The 12402-nt window shown below is 53.7% G+C and overlaps 1 protein-coding gene across 3 annotated transcripts in view; it reads right to left on the bottom strand.

The window, feature by feature from the left end:
* Nucleotides 1-608: 608 nt before the first annotated feature.
* Nucleotides 609-12402, bottom strand: part of AFG2A (AFG2 AAA ATPase homolog A) — a 191930-nt gene continuing 180136 nt past the window's right edge. For 2 of the 3 annotated variants that reach the window (XM_024569009.3, XM_045202465.3), the window contains exon 16: nt 4273-5117. In XM_024569009.3, coding sequence (XP_024424777.2) covers nt 4941-5117 — 177 coding nt within the window. In that variant the 3' untranslated portion in view covers nt 4273-4940. Of the gene's footprint in view, nt 1076-4272; nt 5118-12402 lie in introns of those variants that run through there. The other variant, XM_045202464.3, reaches the window with a different exon arrangement.

Below are 12402 nucleotides of genomic sequence, written 5' to 3'. Positions count from 1 at the left end.
AATAGTTTGCCATTAGAACAGACGAGGCTGTAAGGGTTACACTGCATGGTAAATAATGCACCATTCTGTGGGAGTGTATCTGTGGGATGTATTCCACACAAGCCCATTTCCTGAGCTCCGTCCTCTCTGAATCGTAACTGGATTGTGTTATTATCTCCTGAGTCACGTTGGCTGGGTTGTCTTAACATTTTTTGAGACTTCAATGCAGTTGAATTCTAAAATTCTTTTTACTTTCCTCAGCCTTCGTCCCTCCTCACATGCCCCAGCTCTATTTTTGGGCCCGGTGCTGTGTTTCTGCCCTTCCCACCTCTCCCCGGGGTTCCTGGCACAGCGCCCCTGCCGTTCCCGTCCCGGGGCATGTCAGTCTGCACTCCACACCCTCCCCCCCCATCCACCTGTCAACGTTTTCATCATTGTGATTACCTTGGCTGCAAATAGCATTTTAATTGCTGCGATCCGGTCCCTTCTCACTAAACTGTGTGACTGATTTTTAGTGTGCATGTTTTTCATATTTTAATGTTTCTGAAAACAGGATGTAATAATAATAATAATAACACTCAATTCGCAGTGTTTTATTCCCCACCCCACCCCCCAAAAAGGTGTTCTTAAATTAACAGCCTTACGTTGACGGCGTCTTGGAACCAGTAAGGTATTTCCTGCCCTATCGGACGTGCTCTGGGCAGACTGGGTGTTGAGCTTCCCGGATTCCTCTTAAGTTGGTCCGAATGTGTTGTACCCGACGGGTATCCTTTGAAACACGTAACACCTGGTCCCTAATTCAGTGTAGATGAACTCGTTTTTTCTTTCTTCCCACTCGCCTGGGTTTTGCGGTGTGTGATGTGTGCGGGTGGACACTTCAACCATCTTTCCAGAGGTGTTTACCGTGAAGTACGAAGGCGAGTCCATCATTCCCAATGACTCTGCACGCCGCTTCGAACCCTGACACGCATCTCCTTCTGCTAGAATTTGCTGGGGTGAATTCTGCTCCCTAAAGCGAGCCCCCGAAGGTACAGGCTGCTGGGGGGGTGTCTGACGGAGACGTCAGGTACAAAAGCCCATCGTGCGCACGGCTGTCCTGGAAACCGAAGGAAGGAAAGCCAGTGAGTCTGAGGTTTGGAAGTTCCCTATTTGGAAACTATGCGTCATTCCATCCACGTAAAACCTCCAAGGGCGCTTCGGTGTGTGCGCCTCTATAAAGGACAGACCCAGGGGAACGTGGCAAAATGGACCAGGACCCCTAACGGCCTCGCATTCCGGAATTTGAGTAACAGGCCAGGGAAGGGAAGTCATTGTGTTCTATCTTTATAGCAGCTTTTCCGCAGCTTTCTCCTGATTGAGATAAATGCAACATAGGCTCAAGTTTGGTTTTCCCATAAACCCAATAATTATGTTTCCAAAACGGAAAACATATACAGTGTTTTTAAAACCTGTTTTACACATCGGGAGTAACACAGACCTGAACATTTTTCAAGCTAAGTTAGGGCGGTCAGTGTTAAGCTTATAAATACACTTCCTTGCTCACGAAGAAGTAAAAGTTAGAACCCATTCTTCTAAGTTGTTGTTGGAAGGAAACATTAATTTCCCTACTCACACTAAAGTCTCTGGGAACACACACACACACACACACACACACACCCCGTCACTGTGAACATCTTCCAAACCCTGAAAAGAATCTGCAAAGTTGGTCAAAGACAAGCTTTTGCCCAAACGGATTCCAAAAAAGCATTTCCTTTCCTTGCTGAAGTTACCTTCTCCATGAAGTACACTGTGTGTTCAATCAGAAACGAAGCCCCCAAATGGGATCATACGCTGTTTCAAATCCATAAGCACGAGACCCTGGAATCAGGAAACCCTCCCGGAGATGACGTGGGGGCAAACTGGTATTAGTCACATCTGCCCCACCCCTTCTGCGACTCAGATCTTTATTGGTAATACTGTCAAAGGTAATACTTAGCTGTCTGAAGGTACACAAAATAACTGGTTTGCAATAGACTAGAGGTGTAGTGCTCTAAAATTTTTTTTTTAATTCTCAACTTCAAACTCCTTCCTCCCTCCCTCTGGAAGACATGGGTCAGCTAAACACTTTTACCAAGAAGCCTCTCTCAACTTGTTCCCCGGGCCCTACAAGCCTGACCTCTTATTTGCCTTCTCGCATTTTATTCCGCCACACCCGGCACTCCAGCGGGGGCTCGTGGGGCTGGGCTCCACGACAGGAGGGTGATGCTGGTTAGAGTGCAGTCGTGGCCACAGATGCGGTTCGCCCTTGAACCCTCCCGTGTCAGTGTAGGCTCATCTGTTAAGAAGCCTCAGGAAATACTCAGGCAAGCAAGAAGCACAGACTGCATTACAATCGGCGCTTGCATCCCCGTCACCCAGCTTTAGATAGGAAATGTTCTCTCCCCGAGGAAGTTCCTCCCCAGCACTCGGGGCTTCCGTCTCCATTCATGGAGTCATTCACTGCACACCCCCGTAAACAACAGACACTGCTTCGCACGCCTGCAACACGGAACCAATACTGTAAGTATTCTTCTGAAACGTCTTTGTTTCTGAGATTCACCGTTTTGTGTGCAGTTCTATTTTTCACTGCACAAAGTACTGCATATTCCATAGAGTGGAATTCCGTAGAGATCACTCTTACTGATGGAGATTTAGGTTGTTCCCAGTTCCGTACCACTTGTCAGCAGCGATGCAACGATGTCCTTACTCACTTCCTCATTGAACATGACCCTGAGATCCACCCCGACGTGCTTCAGGGCTGTTGAGTTACAGGGTCTCTCCAACGTGCTAGCTGCTTCCCGAAGCGGCGGCACCGTCGTCCATGTTCCCACAGCAGAGCGGGGGCTCTGCTGCTCCAGCTCCTTGGGGACCCTAAGCTCTGTAGGCAGGGTCTCTGCTGTCGTAATCTTTGGTGACCGGGCTGAGGATACAGTCCTCCAATGAGCGCAGCTGCAAGGGACCCCAAGGATGTTTCTAGCTCGGACCCACGCCTTCCCGCACACAGACCGAGTCTAGAGCGGCTCCATGAGGCCACCAGCCGCTGGGAGTCTGCTTCCCCAGTCTGCTGTTACACTGAAGGTCTTTAAAGGTGGGCATGCAGTATGAGGCTGTTGTGACTTCTATGTCGTGTGGCTGGAGGGTCTGAGTGGCCTTGCTGAGACTGTCTGTTGCCCTCCTCCCCACCACCCAGCCCTCGGCCCAAGAGCCTCAGCGTTGGGTCCAGCTTACTGCCGTGGTTTTTATTTTATTGGCAATAGGGCTTCTTTAATTTTCACGTTTAGGCCTTTGGGCAATCTCTTTTCTTATTTTCTTGTGCCCTCAGCACTTGTAAGAAGGAAGTTATGCTACTCTATTAAGTAAAGGGGGAGCAGGGAACACAAAAGTAACTCTGAGGTTCTATTTCCGCACGCGAGCCTTGTTTTCCACATCAGCAGGGCCCTCCGGAGCCCCCGAGTGACGGAGACGCCCCACACTCCCCTGCCCAGCTCGGCCGGCACCTGTCACATGTGGTTATCGAGTGCTTGCAATGTGGCTGACATGCATATGGACTAAACTTTTTTAAAGGATCTTATTTATTGTTAGAGGGGCAGGGAGGGGGACAGAGAGGGAGAGAAGCATCCATCAGTTGCCTCTCACATGCCCCTAATTGTTAGGGACCTGGCCTGCAACCCAGGCATGAGCCCTGACCAGGAATTGAACCGTGACCTTTCGCTTTGCAGGACGACACCCAACCCACGGAGCCACATCGGTTAGGGCTGAACTAAATTTTTAGTATTATGTAACTTTAGTTAATTAAAATTTAAACTTAAGTGGTCACATGTGACTAGTGTCTAGTATATTTGACACAGTTCTAAATAGTGGTAATATTCTCGGTCCCTCGGGCGGCTTTATGTACTAAGAAACCACCGGAGTCTGGGCAAAAAGCCTGGCGAATCTGTTTCTGATAGCTGCAGGACGAGGCAGCTCAGACCCGGCTGCAGAGCTCCGGCCACCACAAAGCCGTACATACGGCCCCCTGTCTCGGTCTCCTGGCATTTCTTGCCTGACTTGTGTTTCTGGGAATTTCAAAGATCCACAGTGACCAGGTTTGAGTGCACAGTCTTTCCACTGCCAGGAAGCCAGAAGCAACGTCCCACGACTTTTCAAGGATATTTATGGAGCATCAAAGTGTCGACACATTCCAAGGATAAAATAACTGGGAGTATAAACACACCTATTTAGAATGCAACCTGAGACATAGGATTGAGTACAATTTGGTTTATCTTTTAACTGAAAACTTTATTGGTGGCCTGAAAATGTGTACAAGTTAAAACATGAATACTTCGTATGGTTTACTTACAGCATTTAAATTTTCAAAGGACATTACGTTGTAAGAAATGACTCAATTCTTTTTTGTTTTCACCGTAAGTAAAGGTTAACATGGCTAAAGCAAAAATGCAGGTATGAACTGCAATGAGACCCAATGCGGATTTGGAAACCAGGCCACATAAGCGTGGCTGGTGCATTCGGCCATTTCACTGGCCTTCAGCAATAAAGATTTGCAAATAGTCTCCACCACGCATTCATCCACATGCCTCACCTATGTTCTCGTATAAAATCGGTGCCCGCAGGGGTGGCATTTGGGACCGCGCTGAAATGGACTCTGAGGTAAGGAAAGCATTTCACGGGATGAAGGAACCAGGTCCAAAATAAAAAAGCTGGAAGTCTGCATTATAAAACTGAGCACACATTTCCAGATAAAACGGATTAAACTCCTGTCCAGAGATTTTCATGGACATTTTCATAGTATCCACAGAATTTAAAATGTCTACAAGAGCTGCAGGCCCTTAATTAACACACTTGACATTTTGCTTCTTAAAGATTTAACATTCTCCACAAAAAAACTTCAAAACAAAACCAGTTTTCTCCAGGAAGCATTTCCAGCCTCACGAATACGCATGATTTTAGAGCGTGTGAAGCCCACTCTTCTCTTGGTAGTCTTCATAGAAGCGTCTCAGGGACTCGGGAATTCGGGGCGTCACAGTGCTCAGGGCTTGAGTGAAATGTCTCCTGCTAATGCACTTGGCCTTCATGTCTTCCTCCAGCGCCAGCAGGGCAGCCTCTCTGCAGACGGCTATGACCTGGTGGGGAGAGAAGGCCATCAGCGCTGGGTTTGGGAGCGATGTGTTTCAAATACTCACCCGGGGCAACTTCTCCAAGTGCATGGCTACACCTACCTTCACGAGCCTTTCTACTTCATCCCCAAACCACGTTAAGCACTCTGAACCGGGAGCGACAGAACATCCCCACCAGGGCGCTGGCTCGCAGCTGTGCAGCTGGCGTGGACGCGCAGGGCCAGGAGGCCGAGTGTGTGCCTGTGCACGGGGCCGGCCGGCTCATCAGCACACCTGGTCACAGCACAGGATCGCCACATTCCTTTCAGCCCTTGATGTCTCACTGACATGTGAAAGCATTTCTTTATGTGCATCTCTCTAATGAGTTCTTAAACCTCAGGAATATCCGACCGGCCTGGCTCCGTTTACTCTGGAGAGCTGCGTTAGAACAGAGCAGTGCACTCTGTTTGCTCAGCCAGCGGAGCTGAAAGAACCGCAGAGAATGGGGGCGGGGGTGCGGGTGGGGAGGGGGTGGTGGGGAGCCGGAATGGAGGCAGGTTCAAGTCTGCAATCCTCGAGTGTGTTTTTAAGCTCCCTGGGCTTCAGACAGCGGAAGCAGGCCGGTGGCAGCGTCGTTCTGGAGACACCGGACTGCTGAAAGGCACTGGCGGGATGAAGAGGGAGACTGGGAGCTGCGGGCTACAGGGAAAACAGTGGCCGATCAGGCTGTGCCTGTCTTCGGGGCAATGAAAGGGCGGGTCTGGCCACTCGGCACTCTCTCCCTGTTTGCTCCCCTGCTGAAAGGGCCCTCTGCTCCTGTGGCGGCCCACGGCTCCAAGGCGCTTGGTGGCCTTCAGGGGACTTGTGAGCATGCTCAGGGAGCTCTCCGAAGACAGCACAGGTTGAGGGGCTGTCAGACTACGGCAACGTGACTGTTAGTTCTGGGCTTCCTTAACGAGCGCCAAAGCCGACTGCCCTGGTTCTGCACGTCAGTGCTTTTCCAGAAAGAGCGGCTACCAGCCTGAAGGGAGGAACAGAACTTCGGGGTTAGTGCGACAACGCCATCGCACGCGCTGGCTCAAGAGTTAGCTTGAACGTAGGACACTAAGTAATGAGCACAGTGACAGTGTGGGGCTGCCCGGCATGGTAATCTGGAGATCCAGTGGCCCACTGTGTTCCTCAGAGACCTGGGGACCTCCCTGAAGGGAAGGCCGGGAAGGGATGGAGTGGGGACAGTTTCCCAACCCCCCCACCCCCAGTGCACCCCTTTCATCTGGGCTGGAACTGGAAGCAAGGGTCACAGGGCTGAACAATCTGAAGAGCCAGCGGGAAGGAGGCTGTGGAGAGGACCGGACTTCCCACTGGCCAGTGGAGTCCCGGCTCCAACAGAAGCCTTCTCAGGCTAAGTGGCATGGAGGGGCCGTCGCCTGGGCCAATGCACGTCGTGTGCACCTCAGAACTGCGCGCAGGAGCGCTGGACCTGGTGCCTCACGGCTGTGGACCCCTCCCGGGGCCCAGCGCGATGCCGGGCTGCGCGATTGCTGTGTGAGCGGGCCCTGCGGAGTGTCATCAGCAGCACAGCAAACGGAGTGGCCAGTGTGCTTGTGGAGGGTTGCGGGGTGGGGCGGGGTGGGGAGGCTGGGCTGAGCTGAGGGAAGGGCCTCTCAAAGCCCCGGGATTTGGTCACAGAGCCCCTGGGCTCATCCTGCCCGCACGGTGGAGAAGGGGAAGGGACAGCCCCGCAGGCTTCCTCTCTGAACGCACAGCGATCAAGCCAGGAGGAGAAGAAACGACTCTCCTCCTGGCATCCCTGGGACCTCAGGGACTCTGAGGCATGAGGGCAGGAGGAGGTGACAGGTCACTGAGACCTGGAGGGCTGTCCTTGGGGTCAGCTCCCCTGGGCAGGTCAGCGGTTCTTCCTTCGTATTGCTGCACACACAGATTTTTCTCTAAGCTGAAGACTGCATTCTGCCCTGATGTGACAGCTTCCGGGCAGGGGCCAGGGACCCTGCGGTGGGACGAGCTCAGAGCGGTCACGGCCACGTGAAGGCTGGGCGTTCGTGCCTCGGGGCCCCTGGTGCATGCCAGCGCCGGAGCAACTCCTCTACGACAAGCAGTGCTGGCCTGAGCCCCGACTGGCCACTCCGTCCCACCCGGGGATGCGCACGGCTGGCAGGCACAGCACACCTGGACCGAGCTGTGAGCAGAGCACTGAGAAACGCTGGAGCAGACCAAGTGGCCTTCAGAGCCTTGGAGGCAACCACGGGGAGACAGCAGCGGGGCCCCCGCCCCAAGGACCTCATGTGGATCTGTCCTAGGAATTCAATACTCTGCTTTGACAAATGTCATCCTGCCTTTTATTTACGAGGACACCCTGAAGAACCACTCCCTTCGGCAGTCCCTTCTGCCACTCTGACTTTCCTGTCTTATTTGTTTAGCAACCTACAACCGGTAACTGAGAGGACAGAGGACACCACCACCAACTGCCCAGTCACACTTTCGTCAACCCACGTCCTCCAGGCAGACCAGGTGAGGCCGAGCGGAGGACGCAGCCAGGCCCAAGGCCCAGCCCCTGTCTTCCTTCCGGCGCTGCTGGACCGGGAGGGCGGACAGCAGCTGCCTGCCGTGCGGGGCATGGTATTCGGGGCACCGTTTGCGCGTCCCTTGGTGTGAAGGGACGGAAGAAATGGATGCTTCATAAACCGGAGTGGGACAGTTTGTTGAGATATGAAACGAAGGGCACTCGCAGCAGCAGGAGTGACGTGAGCAAAGGAACGCCGAGGCAGGGACCGGGGACTGCACTGAGCCAGCCTCGGCAGCCAGAATGGAGAATCAAACACGAGAGCCTGATGCTATCATCAGAATTTCAGAAGTCGCGCGGCGACAAGGACAGCGGGGCTGGTCAGTGACAGGCCTCTCCAAAGCTCTAAGCCAGCTCACAAGCAGCCCCGGACAGCACAGCTCCCAAAGCTGCCTGGGTCTCTTTTTCGCAGGAAAGGGCTTCTTCCAGAGTAAAAACTGAAAAAGGAAACGCCGCTTGGGTATCGGTAGCCCTCCCCTCCCGACCCACAGAAGATAGCAGCACCTGGGGAGGCCCGGCTGCGGGTCCAGGAGGCCGCGGTGCCCGAGGAGAGGAAGTGCCACTCTCCTGCCTGCACCTCGACCCAGGCCAGTGCCCCCTGAGCTCCATGTGTCTCTCAGAGGGAGTCGTTCTGATCAAGTGAGGTTTAGGGAACAGCGCAGACGCAGGCTCCTACCGCACAGAGGAAGTGTGAAGACTTTGTGAGGCAGAGCAGTGAGACCCTGCTGCTTTTTCTGGAGCCCAGAGTTCCCGCAGAACCCCGCCCCCCGCCCTGCTCCGGCAGAACGCCTGTTCATGGCTATCGTTGGGGTCACCGGTGACCCCACCAAACGGTTCAGCCCAGGATCAGCGTGGCTCTCCCCTCTCTCACCCCTTTTTTCCTTTGCTCTCCCCTACTCCGGAACAGACCAAGAGGGAAAGAGCTGAGCAGGAGACAGAGGACCAGCCCCCCTAACCGGGCCCAGGGCGGCGCGCACCTGTGCTGGCCGTGGCCGTCGCTGCGCGTTTGCCGAACTGCACCCAGCAGTCCCCGAATCATGAACAGGTTTTCAAAAGGCTCGAGTTCCGTTCACCTTCCTCACATCCGCCCATATCCTGCATCACTTTCACTTGTGTTCCCATGTGACCTAGACTTTGTCCACTGTCCTGGAGCTTTTGGAATGATGAAGTCAGGAGCTGTGATGCGATACTGTGCCTGATACCGTGACGGACGCGCATCTTCAGCCATGTCTCAGTCTGGGGCCCTTCTAACTCTTCCCTCAGAAGCGATAAAAGTTGGAGTTTCTGGCAGGAGTGTCTGTGTTACTTTGAGGGATGCTTCCTTAGGTATGGAAATTTGTTAACACAGGGACTATGTTTTTGCTATGTTGCTATGGGGAAAAGCTGAACTGTGATTGAGATTCCCGAAAGTTTACAGATAACGCGGTAGTATACACACTGATTTAGAGGACTGAAGTGGAAGCTTTGTTATACAAAATCTGTGCAAATAGCCCTGGCCAGATGGCTCAGTTGGCTGGAGCACTGTCCTATATCCCAAAAGGTTATGGGTTCGATTCCCAGTCAGAGTGCAGAGGAGGCAACTGATCGATGATGTTTCTCTCACACTGATATCTCTCTCTCTCTCTCTCCCTCGCCCCCTCCTCTCTCTTGAAAATCAGTAAACATGTTCTTGGTGAAGATTTAAACAAAATAATAAGAGGGAATAAAATTCTCTAAACTGAAATTGTGCTCTCCCATCCCACCTGACGAGAGCACGCTGGCACAAGCAGTTGCTGAGGAAAGCTTTTTTCCCTGCGTGAAGCTCTGAAACAGCAAGGTCTTTTCAGACAAATCCGCCAATACGCCTCTGTCTGGGAACGAGAGCTGCAGGAACTGGGGAAAGAACCTTCGGTTTAAACTAGGACCTCCCCGTTGCTCATGACAGCTGGTCGGAGAACCCGACACGGCGAGCGGATGTCTCTCTCCAGTGGACACAGGGACCACACTGTCCCCTTCGGAGCTGGTAACGCACTCAAACCTCCACGGAGAGGCGGGCTCTCTGCTGAACCTTTCCCAAGAGGGCACAGAAGAGCCTCACTGGGAAGAGGCAGGTGAACAGGTGAATCCGAACTGCAGACTGGGATGTGGCACAGCCCGCTCACAGAGAAGGCTCTCGGCACCTGGGCGCCGTGACTTCTCCGGCAAACGGGGCTCTGGAAGCTGTGCCTGGGCCCTTCACCACCGTGTCCCCGCCCCCACAGGCCGCAGACCAGACCCTCTGGGGAAGCCTCACCCGCCTGCCAGTTAGGGTGCCTTCGCCGAGAGGTTTTGGCTGGCTCTGTAAAGCTGAGTTCTACTCTGTGTTCTTTTTCAGTTTTGACCAGAACAGTGATACCTAAAGTTTAAAAAATGTAAGTGCCTTGTTGCAAAGGTGAAAACACTATCTGTCTACAGAGGCGACAAAGGAGACAAAGACTGGCAGCGGCCCGAGGCCTCGCGGTCGGAGCAGGGTCACTCACTGTTGTGTCTGTGGCCCGACACCCACTTACTCGGTGCCAGTGTGACGCCAACTCTCTTTCCATTTGCTGAGCAGCGGCAGCAGACTATCAGATACCTGCGAGTCCCGCGAACGAACAGAAACTCTTTCTATAGAAGAGTTGGGCCTATCTGAGATGGGCATCTAGGCATATTGAGGTGAGTTCCTGAGAGGCAGAAAAAGACTTTTCATGAAGATGCTTTAGAAATCCTGAAAACGAAGTCACTGAAGGAAAGAGTGAGTGACTGTGTTCAACAGCAGGAGTGAAGTAGCTTGGTGGCAAGCACGGGACCGGAGAACCGTCTCACGCTGGGAAGGCAGGCCCGGGCACCAGCCGGGCAGTGACTGGACTGGGGGCAGCCGCCCTCACCAGGGGTGGGAGCAGCTTCCCAGGAGGGGAAGGCTCTTGACCACTGAAACTTGGGAAATCTAATTACCTCCCTTTTAAATGCAAAAGAGCAAAAGAGGCAATTGTGCTGCTGACTTCTGAATGCCACGAGAACAGGAACAATGTCTTACTTCACTGTGGAAAAAATGAACCCTCTAATCCCAGCCTTGGGCTCCTCCCCCTCCCAGGGGCCAGGAGAGCTGGACCAGGTGGGCCAGTTTAGCAACCCAGTCGCAGGCGCGCCGCGAACCTGAGAACCAATGTGCTTTCCAAGCAGGCAGCACATTTTAAAAATGACGTCATAAAGAACAGGCGTCCAGGCAAAGACTGTTCACCAAAAGCGAGTCCACAGGCAGAAAGGCCCCAGGTGTGCGCAGCGTTCTGGGTGTCGGTCCATGCGCAGTAACCTGGTTCTTCTCAGCGCAGGTCACTGCCTTCTTTTCCAGACACTGAGACCTGCCACCAAAGTCACTGTGAGCAGTCACCTCCATTTCTGGACAGGGCCTGGGTCGTGCCTCAGTTCCCGGCTCCTGACTGAACAGATGACCACAGCGGAGCCCTTGGGAGTGGTGTGGCGAGGCACTAGGCCTGCCTGCACTCCAGGCCTGGGACCGCTGGCTCCCACAGGGACACTGCAGTCCTGCCGTGCCTTTCACCACTGTGCTCCCCAGAACCTCCTGATGAACTGTACCCTCCCATGACCTCGGTGGAGCCTCGGGCTCCCCCACCCTCCTTGCAGGTACAGGAGCCCTCCACAGAGGCTGTGGACAGCTGGAGGCACGCTGCTCTAATCCGAGGTCCCAGGGAACAAGTGTGCCCTGAGGCTGGGGAGTGCACAGGCCGGCCAGCATGGACAGGCCACGGGAGGGCCGGGTGGGGGGCACGGGGAGGAGGAGAGCATGGCCAGCCGGTCTGCCCTGGGGTACAGCGGTCCACACAGAGGCGCAGGCTGCCCTCCACGCCCCCTCCTGCTGTCTGGTGGGAAGAAAGCCCCTCTAGCGAGGCCTAAATGTGCTTCTCAGCTTCTTTGTATTTCAAGTGTGCTAAAGAGCTTGAAAGAATCCACTGAAAGAAATGGGCTGCAGTGCTTGAAAAAGTCTTAGGTATTTTCAAGACGGCACATTTGTTCAAAGCATCCTCTGTCTGGAACACCTGTGACCTGTTGGGCCAAACTGGGACGCAGCCGGTGGCGGGGACACTGTGTGCTTGCTGTGTGGCCAGCCTGTCCTTTCACTTCCCCAGCCTCCCGGGATGGGGTGGGGTTAGGAGCCCAGGCCCAGCAGTGTCCGCTGCTCCCAAACAGCAGAATGGGACTGGCCTGCGCTGGAGCTGCTGGGAGAGGCTACCTGGAAGAGGACTCGTTCATTCGCCCAGCCCCACTGAGACCTGCTCAGAGGTGGCTGAAGGGGCAGGAGGGGGACACGGGAGAAATAAAAGATGTGGTAGAGGGAGGCTACTAGCTATCCTATCACACACTGTAAACCAACCTTTGCCCACCCTGTACATTGTGAAACAATCGCAACATAACATCCATCACTACACAGAGTTACGATTTTTTTCTTGTGATGAGAACTTTTTGTATCTACTCTCTTAGCAACTTTCAAATAGGCAACAGACTATTACTTAACTGCACGCCCATGCTGACTTCACACCCCCAGGACTCATTCTGGTGGGAAAACCTGACTTGGCCGTCTGCAGCCAGCCAAGGGGCGTCTGAGGGCAGGTCCCCGAGGAACGTGGAGCGTGCTACCAGCACAGGACGGGGAGAGAGGTCAGCGCAGTGGCGTGTCTTACACTGCTTCTGTGGGTGCCGTTCTCACCGACAGCA

The sequence above is a fragment of the Desmodus rotundus genome, chromosome 9 (genome assembly GCF_022682495.2).
Source record: "Desmodus rotundus isolate HL8 chromosome 9, HLdesRot8A.1, whole genome shotgun sequence".
Taxonomy (NCBI): Eukaryota; Metazoa; Chordata; class Mammalia; order Chiroptera; family Phyllostomidae; genus Desmodus; species Desmodus rotundus.
Note: the sequence above shows the minus strand (reverse complement) of the source record. Positions and strands in the feature narration are given on the sequence as shown.